The sequence below is a fragment of the Emydura macquarii genome, unplaced genomic scaffold (assembly GCF_026122565.2).
Source record: "Emydura macquarii macquarii isolate MOO-44397 ecotype Brisbane River unplaced genomic scaffold, CSIRO-AGI_Emac_v2 contig_2506, whole genome shotgun sequence".
Taxonomy (NCBI): domain Eukaryota; kingdom Metazoa; phylum Chordata; order Testudines; family Chelidae; genus Emydura; species Emydura macquarii.
The window spans coordinates 6,941-26,126 of NW_027132643.1; the positions used below are offsets into that span (position 1 = coordinate 6,941).

Sequence of the window (19,186 nt, forward strand, 5' to 3'; positions counted from 1 at the left end):
CCAGCCCTTACCCGCTGGGAGCAGCAGGAGGAAGGCGAGGACCAGGCTGGGGGCCATGTCTGTGGCTGGCGGGCTGGTTCCCTGGGCGGGCTGGGAAGCTGAGCTGGCTCTGAGCGGTGTGAGCGGCCTGCCACTGGGCTATGAAGAGGGCCCCGGGCGGCTCATTTGCATGGGACAAGGGGTGGGGACAATATAAGGGTGGGGACCCAGGTGCCGGTGCGTGACACAGTAACTTGTGTGAAATCTAATGGCAGGTGGGTCAGAGAGTCCAACCTTAGTAGCAAACCTTCCCTGAAGGTTCTTATTTTGCCCTCATTGAACTTATCAAATCACTGAATAGAAACAGTCGTGCTATCTATCTATCTAATCATCTCCTCCTCACCCCCCTGTAATGTTGGTGTCAGTGTTATAACCTAATAGCGAATTACATTATTGATCCATTCCATTCTCGGGGTCACTTGGTGACCATGTGCGGGAACCGACTTAGCCAAGATGCTTCAGAAGAATTCTGCTTTATGGCTGTATGGCTGGAAATAATTTTGGAGTCACGGTGCTTCGTCTGAAGAGAGGGGGCCAGTGCTGTGGGGAGAGGATAAAAGTCACCCTGTGCAGAGGGGCAGCGCAAGCCAAGGTTTTGCCAAGGTTAAATCCTACAGAAGGCTTAGGTGGTGCTGGGTAGCTGGGGAGGTCCTTGTGCTGGCCCCTTTGCAAAGGGATGAATTTCAACCTGAGAGAATTACCAAACTCAGTAGAACAGAGAGAGATCAGTGATCTGCATGCCTTCCACTCAATAACCCTCCCTTTGGGTTCAGCCTTTCCTCACTGGTCTTCGCTAAAGGCTCAGCTCCTCCACTGAGTCCAGAAGGAGGGAGCCTTCAGCCGGAGCGTGTCTGAGCAGAAAGCCCTCGGGAGTCTGTGGGGACATCCACAGAGCGCGGGGGGATGCACCTGGTCCTTCTTACTCCTCTGAAATACGCCCTGGGCATCTGTTCCCTGAACTCCCCAGGGGAGATGGACTCAGCGGAGCCTTTCTCTCCTCTGACAGCTGTGTTTTTCACCGAGCCCCCCCTCACTTTGTCTCTTGGGCAGTAATACACTGCGACGTCCTCGGGTTTCAGGCCTGTCATGTGTTGGTAGAAATTGGTGCTGTACTTGGAGGCTTTGAATCACCCCTGGATGGTGGGGAGTAGTAACTAGGGACAGAAGATCTGTGATAATAGACCAGTCACTCCAGTCCCTTTCCTGGCGGCTGTCTGACCCAAGCCATCCACCAGTCGGTAACAACAAAGCCGCTCACGGCGCATTTCAGCTGCGTGGATTCTCTGGGCTTCTTCAGTTCTGGGCCCGACTGGGTCAGAACAACCTGTGACCAGCCTGCTGGAGTGGAGAGGTGGGGGGGAGGAATGAGAGAGAAGAGGAAACAGAGAGCAGGGAAGGAATCAGTCACGTTTAACACATTCTCCATCAATTCACTGGAGGCGAATAAATAACTAAAACCATGACTGCAATATACCTACATCAGTGCCAAGAATATAACGTGTTCCTGCATCTCTAATGTAGTCAGGTGGGGAAAATACCTTCCAAAGCCGCTACAGGGAAAACGAAGTGGAGCCAAAGTCTCATTGTCCCTGATGTTGGAGGGGAAGTTTCTCAGAAGGACAGGGGACTGGTAACTGCACAGACACTGGGGGGCTGCGGTTGGTTTCTCTGGCTCACATTTATGATCCGGACCTTTCCCAGACCTTGGGCGCTCCAAAACCAGAGAACTCACTGAGACTGGGACTGGTTTGACTTGAGTATCTCGCTGTAATACCAGGCGGTGTTCTCGCGGCTCAAGATGGTGATGGGCAAATGCAGCACGTCTCTGTGGTTGTCCCGGGAGATGGTAAATACAAAAAGCCCTTTCTCTGAGTTGGCCTCACATGTGCCACTCCCAGAGATGTCTGTGGCGGAGACTCATTCTAATCCACACCTGGAAGCCAGTTCAACCAGCAATTGGTGAAGGTGAAGCCGGAGGCTTTGCAGGAGAGATGGAGAGAGTCTCCGGGCTTTTTCACAGCCCCTCCCGACTCCACCACTGCACCTGTGATCAGGCACCTGCAGATCAGGACACGTCCGGAATCAGGTGATTCTGTCTAAGAAGAAACCTGGGGATCCTCCGCTCTTGACTGGGAGTAAATCACCCGTGAGCTCTGCTGAGGTGGTGTCTGCACCACAGGCCCAGAGGGAAATTGAGTACAAACGGGTGACATAGTTTAAGAATATAATAGATAAGGTCTTGTGGCGTACTTGTAGTTTATTAGACTTAAGGCCCGTTCTCATTTCTGTGTTTCCAAAGCCCGGTGGTTTAGGTCTCTGCTGCCCCCACGTGGAGCGCGGACTCCGCAGCCCGGGTTTTTGTATTAGCAGCGATAGGATCCGTGTCAGTGTGTCTCTCGCACAGTAATATCGGGCGGTGTCCTCGGATCTCAGGCCGGTCATTTGCAGGTACAGCAGGTTGCTGGAGTTATCCCTGGAGATGGTGAATCGGCCTTTCACTGAATCAAGGTAGTAGGTAGCACTGCCATTGTATCTTATGTGAGCCACCCATTCTAGCCCTTTCCCGGGAGCCTGTCGGACCCAGTTCATGCTGTAGCTGCTGAAGGTGAAGCCGGAGGCTTTGCAGGAGAGGCGGAGAGAGTCTCCGGGCTTTTTCACATCCCCTCCAGACTCCACCAAGCTGATCTGGGACCGGGTACCTGGGAATAAAGACACGACACAAACATTAGTATCAAAAGAGCAAACACAAAATATTCATTGACAACCCCAGGGTATTTAGGTTAGAAAATACCTTGCAAGGCGGCCGCAATGAAAACGATGTAGACGGAAAGTCTCATTTTCCCTGGTGTTGGAGCGGAGAGGTGGCTGGTAACTGCACAGACACTGGGGGCTGCGGATTGTCTCCCTGGGTGCAGCCTGGGCAGAGAGAGGGTCAGATTTAAACAGGAAACTGTCACCTTCATTTGCATATCCTGCTCCTTATACGAGAGACAGACCCTTCCCTTATATATCTGAACTCGTTTCACTGAGTCTCTGACAGACGTTATTCCTCACTGGGCAGATAATGGAAAGGACAATATCCATGTGTTGCAGACATCTCTTTCTCGGCAGATTAGATAGATATAGATATAGATAGATGTAGGAATGGATGAAAGGAAGGCACAGTAATCTGAATTGGCCTTATGTTCTCATCTTGTATAGATAATAGTTTATTGATGAGCCAATAGAGAGGACATCGATATGTATACGAAGTATTTAACACCTTTCTAAGTCAACACTGCACAATTATAGAACATCTCTCCACAGCGCCATTAGCAGTAACGCTGTTATTTTCTATAGCTGAGGGGCTTTGTGTTTTGGTTTCTCCTGCTTTTTCCTCTCATTTGGTGTGAATCTGTAGTATCTTCCACAGTGTGGTGTCATACTGATTATATTTTGGGGTCAGGGAAAAATCAACAGCTGACTTGAATGACCAAATACGAGAGACAGGAATCAGTGGTCTGAACCAATAAATATTTGTGCATATGCTAAACCCCCCATTAATTTTAAAGATTTTGGGATGAGGCACACAGAAAAATATTTGGTCAATGAACAGGCAAGATGCAGATGGTAAACTCTTTTTGAGTATCAGGTTAATAGGTGCATGAAAACTGATGCTCTGTCTGGAGGCTGTGTCAGACGTAGAGCTGCGGGATGGCATTTTCTAAAAGGTTTCAGGTACTTAGGGATTCCATGCCCTACGAATTTCAATTTGATTTTAGGCCCTTTGATAATCGCACGTGTATTAACCATCCTCTGCAGATTTCTTTCCCCAGAATCTCCCGCTCCACTGTGGTTTTCCTAGATTCTAGGGTCAGAAGGAATCACTGTAACCAGCCAGTGTGACCACCTGCACAGCACAGGCCACAGAACTTAACTGCTTCTGGTTTTGCCCCAAATTCTTGTTGATTTCATCGAGATGTGGGGTGCCTAGCGCTCACAGGAAGCTGTGAAGCGCCCCTGTGTGCCAGAGACACAGGGTGGTTTTCTCACTGCACTAGCTTGCCCAGTCTTTTAAACCTGCTCACGCTACACGACAGGGTAGAAGCTCTCTGGGCTTTCTGACCGCTGAACCAGCCTGGAGCAGAGCCATGGTATAGGGGAGAAAGAAAAACTTTTTCACTGTGGCCCCAGTTTCTAGCTATCCGCACGAGAACGCTTTGTGCGATTTTCCCTTCCTCCTCTGTGTATCTGCTGCCCCCTCCTGATTAACACGGTCCGTGGGCCTTCAGACGTCTGGTTTTTGTATGAAGCACAACAGGCTTCCCCTCACTGTGTCTCTGGCACAGTAATAAACTGCCGTGTCCTCCGCTTTTAGGCCGCTCATCTGCAGGTGCAGCAAATTGTTGGGATTGTCCCTGGAGATGGTGAATCGCCCTTTGACTGCCTGGGAATACAGCTGTTCACTGCCACTTTGGGAGCTAATCCGAGCCACCCAGTCCAGCCCCTTCCCGGGAGCCTGGCGGACCCAGTTCATGTAGTAGTCGCTGAAGGTGAAGCCGGAGGCTTTGCAGGAGAGGCGCAGAGAGTCTCCGGGCTTTTTCACATCCCCTCCGGACTCCACCAGCTGCACCTGGGACCGGGCACCTGGGAAGAAAAGAATATTTCAATTCATATCCATTGTAGCTGGAGCAATTTTACTTTCTGTCGCCCAGCGACTGAGTTCGGTTAATTACCTGCGAAAGATGCTAGAAGGAAAACTAACGGAAGCCAAAGTCTCATTTTCCCTGGTGTTGGAGGGAGAAGTTCTCAGGGGGGTTGGCTGGTCGCTGCACAGACCCCGGGAAATGTTTCTGCGGGTGAAGCCTGGGCAGATAAAGAGAGAGCGCCAGATATTTAAACTGGAATCTTTCACCTGCATTTGCATATCCCCCTCTTTATAAGAGAAACACTCTCCTTCTGTCAGTGCTGGGCATTACTTGTGCAGGGACTCAGAGAGATTCAGAGAGTCCCACACCGTGTGTGTGTGCAGCGCCCAGCACAGAGTCGATGATCATTTCATCCTACATTGGAGAGTAACCAGTACTGGGGGGCAGAGAATGAGCATGGCTGGGGTGACAGGGCCAGACCTGGTGGCTACAGGAGAGTAGGTTTGGGGTTTTTTTAATTATTATTTTAAACAAGAAGTTTATTTAAACAACAAGACGCTTTACTTCAAGGGAAAACTATCTAGGATCAATGTTTTGTGGAGTAATTTACCCCGACTTAGACAGAAATTGCTCTACCTGTAACAGCGACATACAAAACAGTGATAAAATCGTCCTTGGTTTTACAATGATAAAAGAAAAACCTTGAAATGATCCGATCAAACAAAGTGTGCAAGGTTTCTGTGTGTCAACAATGAGAGCACAATAACGGCCTGGAATATAAAGTCGAAGGAGCATGCCACAATGGAGACAAGGGGTGTTTTCACAGACCCAGTTTGTTTTCCCCACCCCACCTCCACTCCATGTTGATGAGAACATCCCATTGGCCATTTAGTTCCAGGGTATCTATATTAGCCCCAGGATCAACAAATCCTTGTTCCCGGATGATTCAACTGGGGCCACTCCAGGCCAATTAGGCCAATTAGGCCAGCTGAGGCCAATCAAGGAGCTGCCCCAGCAGTTAAAAGCCTCCCTGGCCAAACAGCTGCCAGAAGTTGAAAGGGAGTTAAAAGAAGGAGTTACTTTGCGCTGTAGCTTGTACTAATTGCTACCACAACCCAAAAGGTACCAGACTCAAGGGGAAGCCTGTCTGGGCATGGCCAGGGATCCTAGGCAGAGAGGCCTGAGGGAGGAACCTCCCACCCCTGGTTCCAGGAAGTGACCACAAGCAGTTGGGCCAAGGAGAGGTGACCTGGGGAAAGTCGTAGTTCATGGACGAAGCAGTTTGAGGCTGCTCCTCACAGAGTCCCTAGGTCTGGGCTTGAGGTAGAGGGTGGGACTGAGCCCACACCCACCTAGCTGCATAGCTGGGAAGGACCCAGGACCCCCAGAAGGGCAGAACAGGCTGCCCTCGCCACACTGGATAGCCTGGTGGTTCGGGCACCACCAGAGGAGAGAGGGGACCCAGAGTCCAGTCCTAACATCAATCCCGCTTTCATTATTTATCCACAGCGAAACATCTTCAACACAAGAGATAGAGGGAGACCCACCTCAGCGTACCCCATAAGGCAGTGCTTAGCGTGTTCAGCTGTGAGTAGAATTTGAACAGAGGTCTGCTTTCTCTTTATCAAACAGAAGGCAGGTGGGGGGATTGAACTGTGTTTTCCCACATCTCTTCTAAGGGGTTCTAACCCCTGGGCTAAAAGTCATAAGGTGGGTGCCACCACCTCCTGCTTGTCTGACCATTTCGTGTGATGCATGGTGCCAGCCACACCAGAAAGGCAGGGGCAGGTCAGATGCCTGGCTGCAGGGGCAGATTCCTTTCCCATTCAGGAATTGCAGGCAGGGTGACGTGTATCCTGCCGCCCAGACTGAGGTGCCGATCTCTGGCAGAGGAAGGGGGTTCAGGACAAACCTCTCCTGTGCGTTTCCCACTGGTGAGCTTCGACGGCCCCTGCCTAGTGTGCTGGCTTTTGTGAATCCTGTTCTTAGGTGCCTGTTTCTGCAGGAGTTCAGGCTCCAATCTCAGGCTTTGCGGACGGTCATACATTGTTCCTGGGATTGTCTAGGTGCCTGAGAGATAGGCAGAGCCACCCTGATCTTCTAACCCGGCACCTCTGTGAATCCAGGCCTAGGGCGAGAACGTAGCATTGTCTTGTCTGCCCAGTGCGTCGAGGGGGAGCCCGTATCCCAGTCTCCATCCAGAGCTGCCAGAAAGACAGACAACGGAAGGGAAGGGCCATTTTCCATGGTGTTGAAGGGGGAGGGAAGGTGCTCAGAGGGACTGGCTGGTAATTGCACAGACACGGGGGGCTGGGGATTGTCTCTCGGGTGCAGAGACAGAGAGAGAGAGACGGATATAAACAGGAAACAGCCGCGGTTGCACAGCCTCCTCCTGAGAAAGGAGACCAACTTATTTCCTGAATTATCTTAACCTTTGTTCTGGGCGGGAATCAGAGAGCAGGATCCTTTCCTTTCCTGGAACAATAAGGCTAAAAAGGGATTTGAATCCGGGCTGGGTTTGGAAGACCCTCACCCTTTGGTCCTGCCCCAGATCCTTGCTTTCCGAAGATGCCAGGCAGTTCCCCCATCCCTACGCGGTGTAACCCTGGAGCCCCCAGCCCATCGCCAGCGGGGCTCTGCTTCCGCCGAAGCGCCTCCGGAGAACCCTGCTGGGCTCGGATCTAGAACCCCGTTCACTTGGCTGGCCTTGTAGAGGTGCCAAGGCTCGGTAGGTGAAGGTGGGTTCCTTTAGCTCCATGGTTACTATAGTTAATTGTGGCAGAGTATTATGGGCTGGATCCCTAGCCCCGCCCCTTGACACCCGCTGAGAGTCTGGGCTGTGATTTTCGGAGGGGAGTTGGGGTGACTTAAAATCAGGGCGCTGCTTTGAAAATCGCAGCCCTGCGCCCTGTCCCGCAGGTGAGCTGCGTGGGATTTATTCAGCAGCTGAGTGACGCTCTGCAGCCTCTGCAGGTTAGGGCTTTTTGTGCTGCAAGGGGGGACATTGGCAGCAACTGCGGGGTTAAAACCCGAGATCGGATCTTTGTCCCCCCCCCCGCTCCCCAGGCCTGTTCTCCTGCCTGTCCGCAGAGCTGTGGAGTGTGTGGAAGTGCTGCCCCCGCACTGGAGAAGGGGGATCCTGCACACTGGGGTTTTGTAGGAGTTTCTTCTCACTGCGTCTCTCGCACAGTAATAGCGGCCCGTGTCCTCCGGCCTCAGGCTGCTCATCTGCACATAGACAAAGTTCTTGGCGTTATCCCTGGAGATGGTGAATCGCCCTTTCGCTGTGTCGGCGTAGTTCACAGCACTGCCGCCGTCGAAAATACGTGAGACCCACTCCGGCCCCTTCCCGGGAGCCTGGCGGACCCAGTGCAGACTGCAGCCGCTGAAGGTGAAGCCGCAGCCTTTGCAGGAGAGGCAGAGAGAGTCTCCGGGCTTTTTCACATCCCCGCCGGACTCCACCAGCTGCACCTGGGACCTGGCAATAAAGACGCGATAGAAATATTAGTATCGACATAGCGAATGTACAATATTGAGCTGCTTTTCCGGGGCATTTAGGTTGGAAAATACCTTCCAAAGCAGCTACAACGAGAACGAAATGGAGCCAAAGTCTCGTTTTCCCAAGTGTGGGAGGGGAAGTTCTCAGCGGGAGGTTGGCTGGTAACTGCACAGACAGGGGGTTGGAGATTGTGTCTCAGTGCAGCCTGGGCAGAGAGAGACCGATTTATACAGGAAACTGTCACCCCGATTTGCATATCGTCTGCCTTATAAGGGTAAAACTCTTTCTCTTCATGGTGTAAACTGACAGATTTGCTCTGGGAGTCAGACAGAGGCAGAATATTTGTACAGCGCCCCGCACAGCAGAGTGGGATCCTGAGTATAGTTTGTCTAATGGAGAAATTAACTATCTCCTTGAGAGAGCTCCTATTCTTAGCTTGATTCCAAAGACTCCTGTACTCAGAGGAAAGATACCCCGACTGGTTTCGGTGGGTTTTGGATCAGCCCTGTAGAGAGAAAACTCTATGGCTAGAGAATAAGGGAGATGAAGAAGATCTCTGTGAATGGGGGGGCAGTGGTTTGTGAGAACTGATTTCTCTTTCTAAATCTATATTCGCACCATAGGCAGAGGCGGGGACTTTGAGTCACGGTCGCCTGTTAAATACTGATGGCATTTCCAAAGGTACTTTTGGGGACCTTGCACCTGGATCTTCATGTATAAATAGGGCCCTGGGCTAAATAACGTTTATTTTCCTGTTTGAATAAATGCGTCAGATCCTCCGCTTTTGTGAATAGGGGGAAGGTTGTTGAAATCAATGGAGCCTCCACAGTGTACAAGAGCTGACGAGCTGGCTCTGTGATGTACGTTTTATTCAGGGTTTTATTAAAAGTCCAGTGAAACCCGATAAAAGCTGCCCCTGAACATTCAGTGACCGGAGAAACAGATAGAAAAGTGAACAGGCCAGGCCATGAGTATGCGCACTGTGCCTGGTTTATCAAAGGCAAGAGTGTGTGTCTGTCTGTCTGTCTGCCTGCCTGCCTGCCTGCCTGCCTTCAGCCTTCAGCCCGGTCGTCTGCAGGTACAGCAGGTTGTTGGAGTTGTCCCTGGAGATGGTGAATCGCCCTTGGACAGCCGGGGAGTAACGCTGGGTCGATCCACCCTCATTAATCGAAGCCACCCAGTCCAGCCCCTTCCCGGGAGCCTGGCGGACCCAGCTCATGTAGTAGCTGCTGAAGGTGAAGCCGGAGGCTTTGCAGGAGAGGCGCAGAGAGTCTCCGGGCTTTTTCACATCCCCGCCGGACTCCTCCAGCACCTGGGACAGGACACCTGCAAATAAAAGCACGGCACAGATAATGGTATAAACCAGCAATCATTGTATAGTGCCTGGTTCTGCCATTTAATCAGGGGAAGAAAATACCTTCCAGAGCTGCTGCCGTGAGAACAATTGCGAACCAAAGTCCCATTTTGCCTGGAGTTGGAGAGGAAAGTGCTCGGGGGGGCGGGGGCGGTTGGCTGGGAACTGCAGACAGCCAGGGGGCTGCGATTGTCTCTGGCTGCAGCCTGGACACAGAGACGCACGGATTTAAAGAGGAAACTCCACCCCCATTTGCATATCGCCCTGCTTATAAAGGCCCCAAACTCCTTCCCTGAGTGCGGTGAGTTACTTGCACCGGTGGTGAAGGCGGAGTCGGATCATCCCTGGCTGGGTGTTTGTGTGCATTGGAGCTGCAGGGTCCTGATTTTAGCAATAGATGGGGAAGAAAGAGCAGCCTTATGGGAGCACAGTTGCCCGGTTACGGATTTAGGACCTGATTATCATCCAGTTATATGGGGGTGGGGAAGTGCTCTCTGTCAGCCGTGCCCGTGCGAACGTCGGGTCAGTGACTGGGGCGGGTTGGTCTGGGGCACTCACTGGAGAGTTACATTCCCTGGGGTGGCGAGTGCAGTGTGCCTGGACCACTCACACAGTTCCAGCCCTTCGCTGACCGTGCACCTTTCAAGGGAAGTTAAGGGATTCCGGCACTCAGGAAGGACGGAGTTACAGCCCGGATGGAAATCAAAGACCGAACTTTTGTAGTTTCCTTTAAAAACACTTTTGTAAATAAACCATTCTGTTTTAAATGATTCCCAACTGCTAATGTATCGGAGCACTGGAAAGATGCTGGGAAGGTCAATATCCACACAGAGCTGAAATATCTTTCCAGCAGATTTATCACCTGGTTGATTTATCAGCCTGGTGTCCACATCTGGCCCAGTTATACAGCGCGGTGCACTCGGATCTGAAGGCTGCTCTTTTGCAAACGAAGCAGGTCGATGCTTTGTTATAGCACTGCTGGTTTTAGCCTCTTATGGATTTTCACATCTTCTACCCACACTCCTTGTAAGCTTCCCCTTCCTTGTTTTCTTGATGTTTTTAGTAAAGGGTGTGGGCTGGGGCTGGAATGAAATGATATATATATATATATATATAAAAACCCACTAAATATCCCTGGACTTATTCTGCCACTCCTTCCAGCAGTGACAGTTCACTGACCCAGATTTAGAGAGATGCAAATGCAACTTCGTTAACATCTATGTACATGAAAGTACAAAAATCAGAGTGTTGTGGTTAGAGTTATAGATGCAGTTATGGATAAGGTTATGGATAAAGGTTTCCCCCCATGTTACTCATGTATTTGGGTGTATGATCATTGCAGAGGCCTCTGGAGGACGGAAAGGCCTTCCCCAGACACTTGTCCACCATCCACTCCCCTTTTTCTTCTTGAGTCTGCCAGCTCCAGCAGTTTGTAGGAGGTGGAGACCAGGAGGGGTGGCCACCTTGCCAAGGAAGGAGACAAAGGACTGGGGAGCGCACAGAGGGGTGTGTGTGTGTGTGTGTGTGTTTCTGACTGGTCGCTTCTGTAACTTCTAATTAAGCTGCCAACAAAGTCTCTCTACACTGTGACCCTGAGAACTAATAAACCTTTCTGACTTCCACACTGTGTGAGAACCACTTCTGACTGCCAGGCCAGTGCAATGACTATGTACAAGGGCGGTAACATCGCCATGGAGCGGTTCGGAAGTGGAGCTGGGATGGGTTGGAGCCGAAGTGGACTCCCGGAGTCAGATCTGGGACTGTGTGTTCAGAGAGAGGGCTGCGTTGCTTTTTATGTCGGGAGGGAGATGTCTGATCTTTGCATGCAGCGGGGAGGAGGGGCGGTGAGGGTAGAAATACGGGATACACCCCCCAGAGAGGGAGAGATTTCAACAAGGGCTGTGCTCTGGGCATGAAGCGGGAGCTTGTGCCGGGGTGCAGAGGGTAGGGGAGCAAATCGTGGTGTGTGTGTGTGTGTGTGTGTGTGGTGGGGGAGGAGGAGTGTGTTTCCGAGGTGGGCTAGGGAGGTGTAGGTATAGAGAGGAGGGCACCAGGCCCCTGATGTTGCAGTGTAGATGGGGTGACGGAAGCTGTGGAAGGCAGTGCTGTGCTGGGTGTAAATGGGAGAGGAGCAGGAGCTGGTTTGGTGTCTGTATGGGGTGAGAGTGGCTGTGGGGGAAGCTGTGCGCTAGGTTTAGAGAGGAGAGGATCAGGCCAGGCTGGAGCGGGGATCTCTATGGGGTGACAGTGGCTGAGTGGGGCAGCGGGGGTATAATGGAGGGAAGCAGGCCCTGGTTTCAGGGTGTGTTTGGGGTGACGTGATATTTCTATGATAGAACCCGATGTCACTATCATGTTACACGTTGTGTTCCCGCACCGCAGATACTCGCTCAATGAACACATGGAGTTGGGGAGATGGATAAGTCCAGGGTGTGTACAATGATTGGAGAGATGGATGGATAGATTCTGCTGAGTGGCAGCTGGCTAGATTGATGCAATGATCTTGAGAGGGGCAAATGGTTGGTTTGTTTTTCATAAAAGGCACAAATGAATATGTCTGGCCCAGAAGGAAGCATAAATATTCATACAATGGAATGAATCTCAGCTCTGCATCTCCAACCCACGAGCAGTGGGGCTGTGAGTGGGGAAAGGGGAGACCACAGGGTTCAATAGGGCTGGGACACCCGCTGGCGCTGGGCGTGGGTTAGAACTGAGTCCCCGGTCCCTTCCCCTCCCCAGCAATGACCAGCTCCACTTACACATGCAGTGACCATTAGGACACATTTCCTGGCACGCTTAGCAATACAGAGAAGGAGCTGAGGGGCACATCATTCATGAGGAGAGATTGAGGGAACTGGACTTGTTTAGCCTTCAGAACAGGGGAGTGAGGGGGTGGGATTTGATATCAGCCTTCAGCTACCTGGAGGGGATCTCCAGGGAGGATGGAGCTAGGCTGTTCTCAGTGGCAGATGACAGAAGAAGAATCAATGGTCTGAAGCTACTGAGGGGGAAGGTCTAGGTTGGATAGAAGGAAAATCTTTTCCCCTAGGCAGGTGTTGAAGTGATGGAATGGGTTACCGGGGAAGGTGGTGGAATCTCCATCCTTAGAGGTTTTTAAGGCCTGGCTTGACAAAGCCCTGGCTGGGATGATTTAAGTAGGGTTGGTCCTGCTTTGAGCAGGGAGTTGCAGTAGGTACCTCCTGGGGTCCCTTCCCACCCTTATCTGCTCTGATTCTATGATAATTCGTTAATGCTGCAGTCCATGGAGACCCCCGTTCATGTAAATGAGAAGAGCCCTTTACGGGATGCGAGCAACACCGCGTATGCACTGGGATAGTGGGAGGCATGCAGGGCATTAAAGAGTTAATCCGCGATGTCAGAGTTTTCCATCCTGCCGCCCTTTCCCCCCTTGTGCCCAGCACAGGAGTGTTTGTGTCCTGCTGCCACCAGGCACCCAACGGGAGAAGTTCCATTGCTCCGGTTTTTAGTGTTTGTTAGAGGGGTCATAGTACCAGGCCAGCCACTCCAGCCCCTTCCCCGGCTGCTGTCTGACCCAGTTCATCCAGGTGCTGCTCAGAGTAAACCCGCTGGTGGCACATTGCAGCTGATGAGACTCTCCGGGCTTCTTCAGCGCTGAACCCGACTGGGTCAGAACCACCTGCGAGCGGGCCCCTGGGGAAAGGAGGGAAGAAGAATATTGTAAACCAGCCCCCATATTAAACAGCTGTCTGTGTGTGTAAAGGCACAGACGGAGCAAATCTCAATCCGACTCACCGGAGAGCCAGGCCAGTGCAATGACTGTGTACAAGGGCGGCAACAGAGCCATGGGAGCGGTTCGGAAGTGGAGAACGGGTGGGTTCAAGCCGTAGTGGACTCCCGGAGCCGGCTGTGGAACTGTGTGTTTACAGAGAGGGCTGCGTTGCTTTTTATGTAGGGAGGGAGATGTCTGAAGTTTGCATGTGTAGGCCCCAGCAGAGCTGCGATACTGTAATATAGGCCTGAACCATGGATACCATGTGAAGGGTTAATCCTTACACTGAGAGAGAGAATAAAAACTAGGCATTATAGATCAGGATGTTTTGGACACATTGATTGATTGTTCATGCCACCCCAGGCTCCACTATTCTAATTAACTGAAGTAAGAACATCCTGCCTAAATATTCTGTGATTTAACATTGACACACTGGAGCCCTGCTGTTTGTTACATCCCTGAGTGAATGTTTGGGAACATCCTGAAACCTGATTGTAATAATTTACAAGTGCAGTGGAATGCCCACTGTGTATCAGGAATGTGGTGATCTGATTCTATGGTGATTAGATGCTGACTCACCCCATGGAGACCCCCTTTCAGTCAATGAGAAGAGCCCTTTGCAGGAGGCGGAAGCACCGCGCACACACTGGGATAGCGGGAGCCATGCAGGGCATTGAAGAGTTAATCCGCGATGTCGGAGTTTTCCATCCCCCCCTTGTGCCCAGCACAGCAGTGTTTGGCCGGTGTCCTGCTGCCGCCAGGCGCCCGACGCGAGAAGTTCCGCTGCTCTGGTTTTTGTACCAGCAGCAGCTGCTTTCTGCTCACTGTGTGTCTCGCACAGTAATAGCGGGCGGTGTCTGCAGCCTTCAGGCCGGTCATCTGCAGATAGAGCTCACTCTTGGAGTTGTCCCTGGAGATGGTGACTCGCCCTTGGACAGCCGGGGAATACCACTGGCTCGATCCACCCTCGTTAATCGCAGCCACCCACTCCAGCCCTTTTCCGGGAGCCTGGCGGACCCAATCCATGTAGTAGCTGCTGAAGGTGAAGCCGGAGGCTTTGCAGGAGAGGCGCAGAGAGTCTCCGGGCTTTTTCACATCCCCTCCGGACTCCACCAGCTGCACCTGGGACCGGACACCTGGGAATACAATAATACTTCAATTCATATCCATTGTAGCTGGAGCAATCTCACTTTCTGTCTCCCAGCGCACTGAGGGGGGTTAATTACCTGCAAAAGTTGCTAGAAGGAAAACGAAGGGAAGCCAAAGTCTCATTTTCCCTGGTGTTGGAGGGAGAAGTTCTCAGAGGGGTTGGCTGGTCGCTGCACAGACCCCGGGGAATGTCTCTGCGGGTGAAGCCTGGGCAGAGAAAGAGAGAGCGCTGGAGATTTAAACTGGAATCTCTCACCTTCATTTGCATATCCCCCTCTTTATAAGAGAAACACTCTCCTTCTGTCAGTGCTGGGCGTTACTTGTACAGGGACTCAGAGAGAGATTCAGAGAGTCCCACACCGTGTGTGTGTGTGCAGTGCCCAGAACAGAGTCGATGATCATTTCATCATACATGGGAGCGTATCCAGTACTGGGGGGGCAGAGAATGAGCATGGCTGGGGAGACAGGGCCAGACCTGATGGCTACAGGAGAGTAGGCTTTTTTATTATTATTGTTTTAAGCAAGAAGTTTATCTAAACAACAAGACGCTTTACTTGAAGGGAAAACTATCTAGGATCGATATTTTGTGGAGTAATTTACCCCGACTTAGACGGAAATTGCTCTGCCTGTAACAGCGACATACAAAACAGTGATAAAATCCTCCTTGGTTTTACAATGAGAAAAGAAAAACCTTGAAATGATCCGATCAAACAAAGTGTGCAAGGTTTTTGTGTGTCAACAATGAGAGCAAAATAACTGCCTGGAATATAAAGATAAAGTCGAAGGAACATGCCACAATGGAGACAAGGGGTGTTTTCACAGAACCCGTTTGTTTTCCCCACCCCATCTCCGTTGCATGTTGATGAGAACATCCCATTGGCCATTTAGTTCCAGGGTATCTATATTAGCCCCAGGGTCAACAAATCCTTGTTCCCTGGGTGATTCAGCTGGGGACACTCCAGGGCAATTAGGCCAATTAGGCCAGCTGAGGGCTATCAAGGAGCTGGTCCCAGCAGTTAAAAGCCTCCCGGCTAAGCAACTGCCGGAAGCTAAAAGGTAGATAAAAGAAGGAGTTGTTCTGCAGCTTGGTGCAATTGCTACCACAACCCAAAAGGTACCAGAGTCAAGGGGAAGCCTCTCCGGGCATGGCCAGGGATCCTAGGTACAGAGGCCTGAGGGAGGACTCCACACTCCACCCCTGGTTCCAGGAAGTGACCACACGCAGTGGGGCCAAGGAGAGGTGACCCGGGGAAGGTCGTAGTTCATGGAATAAGCTGCTCCTCACGGTTCCTGGGTCTGGGCCTGGGGTAGAGGGTGGGACTGAGCCCCCACCCAGCTGCATAGCTGAAAAGGACCCAGGACCCCCAGAAGGGCAGAACAGGCTGCCCTCGCCACACTGGGTAGCTGGTGGTTCGGGCACCACCAGAGGAGAGAGGGGACCCAGAGTCCAGTCCTCACATCAATCCCACTTTCATTATTTATCCACAGCGAAACATCTTCAACACAAGAGATGGAGGGAGACCCACCTCAGCGTATCCCATAAGGCAGTGTTTAGCGTGTTCAGCTGTGAGTAGAATTTGAACAGAGGTCTGCTTTCTCTTTATCAAACAGAAGGCAGGTGGGGGGATTGAACTGTGTTTTCCCACATCTCTTCTAAGGGGTTCTAACCCCTGGGCTAAAAGTCATAAGGTGGGTGCCACCACCTCCTGCTTGTCTGACCATTTCGTGTGATGCATGGTGCCAGCCACACCAGAAAGGCAGGGGCAGGTCAGATGCCTGGCTGCAGGGGCAGATTCCTTTCCCATTCAGGAATTGCAAGCAGGGTGAAGTGTATCCACTGGTGAAGTGTATCCCACTGGTGAGCTTCGACGGCCCCCTGCCTAGTGTGCTGGCTTTTGTGAATCCTGTTCTTAGGTGCCTGTTTCTCCAGGAGTTTAGGTGCCAATCTCAGGCTTTGCGGACCCTAATACATTGTTCCTGTGATTTTCTAGGTGCCTGAAAGATAGGCAGTGCCACACTGATCTCCCCTAACCCGGGCACCTCTGTGAATCCAGGCCTAGGGCGAGAACGTAGCATTGTCTTGTCTGCCCAGTGCGTCGAGGGGGAGCCCGTATCCAAGTCTCCTTCCAGAGCTGCCAAAAAGACACACAAACGGAAGGGAAGGGCCATTTTCCCTGTTGTTGAAGTGGGAGGGGAGGTGCTCAGAGGGACTGGCTGGTAATTGCACAGACACGGGGGGCTGGGGATTGTCTCTCGGGTGCAGTGACAGAGAGAGAGAGACGGATAATAACAGGAAACAGCCGCGGTTGCACAGCCTCCTCCTGAGAAAGGAGACCAACTTATTTCCTGAATTATCTTAACCTTTGTTCTGTGCGGGAATCAGAGAGCAGGATCCTTTCCTTTCCTGGAAAAATAAGGCTGAAAAGGGATTTGAATCCGGGCTGTGTTTGAGACCCTCACCCTTTGGTCCTGCCCCAGATCCTTGCTTTCCAAAGACGCCAGGCAGTTCCCCCATCCCTACGCGGTGTAACCCTGGAGCCCCCAGCCCATCGCCAGCGGGGCTCTGCTTCCGCCGAAGCGCCTCCGGAGAACCCTGCTGGGCTCGGATCTAGAACCCCGCTCACCTGGCTGGCCTTGGAGAGGTGCCAAGGCTCGGTAGGTGAAGGTGGGTTCCTTTAGCTCCATGGTTACTATAGTTAATTGTGGCAGAGTATTATGGGCTGGATCCCTGGCTCCGCCCCTTGACACCCGCTGAGAGTCTGGGCTGTGACTTTCAGAGGGGAGTTGGGGTGACTTAAAATCAGGGCGCTGCTTTGAAAATCGCAGCCCTGCGCCCTGTCCCGCAGGTGAGCTGCGTGTGATTTATTCAGCAGCCGCGTGAAGCTCTGCAGCCCCGGCCCAGCGGGATTTTGTGCTGCAAGGGGGGACATTGGCAGCAACTGCAGGGTTAAAACCTGAGATCGGATCTTTGTTCCCCCCCACACACTCCCCAGGCCTGTTCTCCTGCCTGTCTGCAGAGCTGCGGAGTGTGTGGAAGTGCTGCCCCCGCACGGGAGAAGGGGGATCCTGCACACTGGGTTTTTGTAGGAGTTTCTTCTCACTGTGTCTCTCGCACAGTAATAGCGGCCCGTGTCCTCCGGCCTCAGGCTGCTCATCTGCAGATAGACCAAGTTCTTGGCATTATCCCTGGAGATGGTGACTCGCCCTTTCGCTGTGTCGGCGTAGTTCACAGCACTGCTGTCGTCGAAAATACGTGAGACCCACTCGGGCCCCTTCCCGGGAGCCTGGCGGACCCAGTGCAGACTGTAGCCGCTAAGTTGAAGCCGGAGCCTTTGCAGGAGAGGCGGAGAGAGTCTCCGGGCTTTTTCTCATCCCCTCCGGACTCCACCAGCTTCACCTGGCACCGGGCACCTGGCACTAAAGACGCGATAGAAATATTAGTATCGACATAGCGAATGTACAATATTGAGCTGCCTCTCCGGGGCATGTAGGTTGGACAATACCTTCCAACGCAGCTATAACGAGAACGAAATGGAGCCAAAGTCTCATTTTCCCAAGTGTTGGAAGGGAAAATTCTCAGGGGGAGGTTGGCTGGTAACTACACAGACAGGGGGTTGGAGATGGTCTCTCAGTGCAGCCTGGGCAGAGAGAGACCGATTTATACAGGGAACTGTCACCCCGATTTGCATATCGTCTGCCTTATAAGAGTCACAAACTTTCTCTTCATGGTGTAAACTGACAGACTTGCCCAGAGTCAGACAGAGGCAGAATATTTGTACAGCGCCCCGCACAGCAGAGTGGGATCCTGAGTATAGTTTGTCTAATGGAGAAATTAACTATCCTCTTGAGAGAGCTCATATTCCTAGCTTGATTCCGAAGACTACTGTACTCATAGGAAAGATGCCCTGACTGGTTTCAGGGGGTCCTGAATCAGTCCTTTTGAGATAAGACTCTATCCCGAGAGAATAAGGGAGATGAAGATGATGATCTCTGTGAATGGGGGAGGGGCAGTGGTTTGTGAAAACTGATTTCTCTTTCTAAATCTGTATTTGCACCAACTCTAGTGGTGTCTTAGTCCCATTACTCGCCCCAGTGACCTCAGGCCCAGCACTGGGCAGATTTGGGGGTGGGGGAAGCCTGCAGGTGCGTTATATTTACCTTATATTATATAATAATTTTCCATGGTGACTGAAGGTTGTGGACCACACACTAAACTCCCCCATCACAAGCCTAGGGGGCGGGTTTCCAGATGGGTGGGGCTGCCTTAACTCATGGGTCCCCTTTGAAAACCCCCTATCTCCAGCTGTAGCTGGTTTTAATTTGCCCGGGGATGGAGCCGTCCAAGTACGCAGCCCGTCCTGAAGGAAGAAGTGACGTGGCCGGGGAATTACGGGGTTAAAAACTCGTGGCAGGTTTTTTAATTCACCCTGACGCTTCGTCTCACGCCAGTGCCCCGGGCTGCATCTGTTCCCGGCGGCACGCGGCTCACAGGAGAAGGGGGACGGCACAGCGGGGTTTTTGCACCAGAACTCGTAGGTTTTCTGTCACTGTGTCTCTCGCACAGTAATAGCGGGCGGTGTCCTCGAGTTTCAGGCCAGACATTTGCAGATAAGCCAAGCTGAGGGAGTTGTCCCGGGAGATGGTGAATCGCCCTTGAACAGCCGGGGAATACCATTGGCTGGATCCAGTTGGTTTGCTGACCGTAGCCACCCACTCCAGCCCTTTTCCGTGAGCCTGGCGGACCCAGCTCATAGCATAGTCGCTGA

General features: G+C 52.0%; 2 long non-coding RNA genes and 1 gene segment (V, D, J or C); 2 read left to right on the plus strand and 1 right to left on the minus strand.

Moving 5' to 3' along the window:
- Positions 1-4,306: 4,306 nt before the first annotated feature.
- Positions 4,307-19,186, minus strand: part of LOC137163315 (Ig heavy chain V region 3-like) — a 72,318-nt gene continuing 57,438 nt past the window's right edge. Inside the window, 1 exon segment of the V gene segment in view lies at positions 4,307-4,665. Within this exon segment, the coding sequence occupies positions 4,307-4,665 (359 nt within the window).
- LOC137163308 (uncharacterized) lies at positions 5,726-6,928 on the plus strand. Its single transcript, XR_010922685.1, has 3 exons — positions 5,726-5,789; positions 6,177-6,254; positions 6,734-6,928. It is a non-coding gene; the product is annotated as an uncharacterized lncRNA (long non-coding RNA).
- LOC137163307 (uncharacterized) lies at positions 6,929-9,084 on the plus strand. The gene is made up of 2 exons (XR_010922684.1): positions 6,929-7,405; positions 7,887-9,084. It is a non-coding gene; the product is annotated as an uncharacterized lncRNA (long non-coding RNA).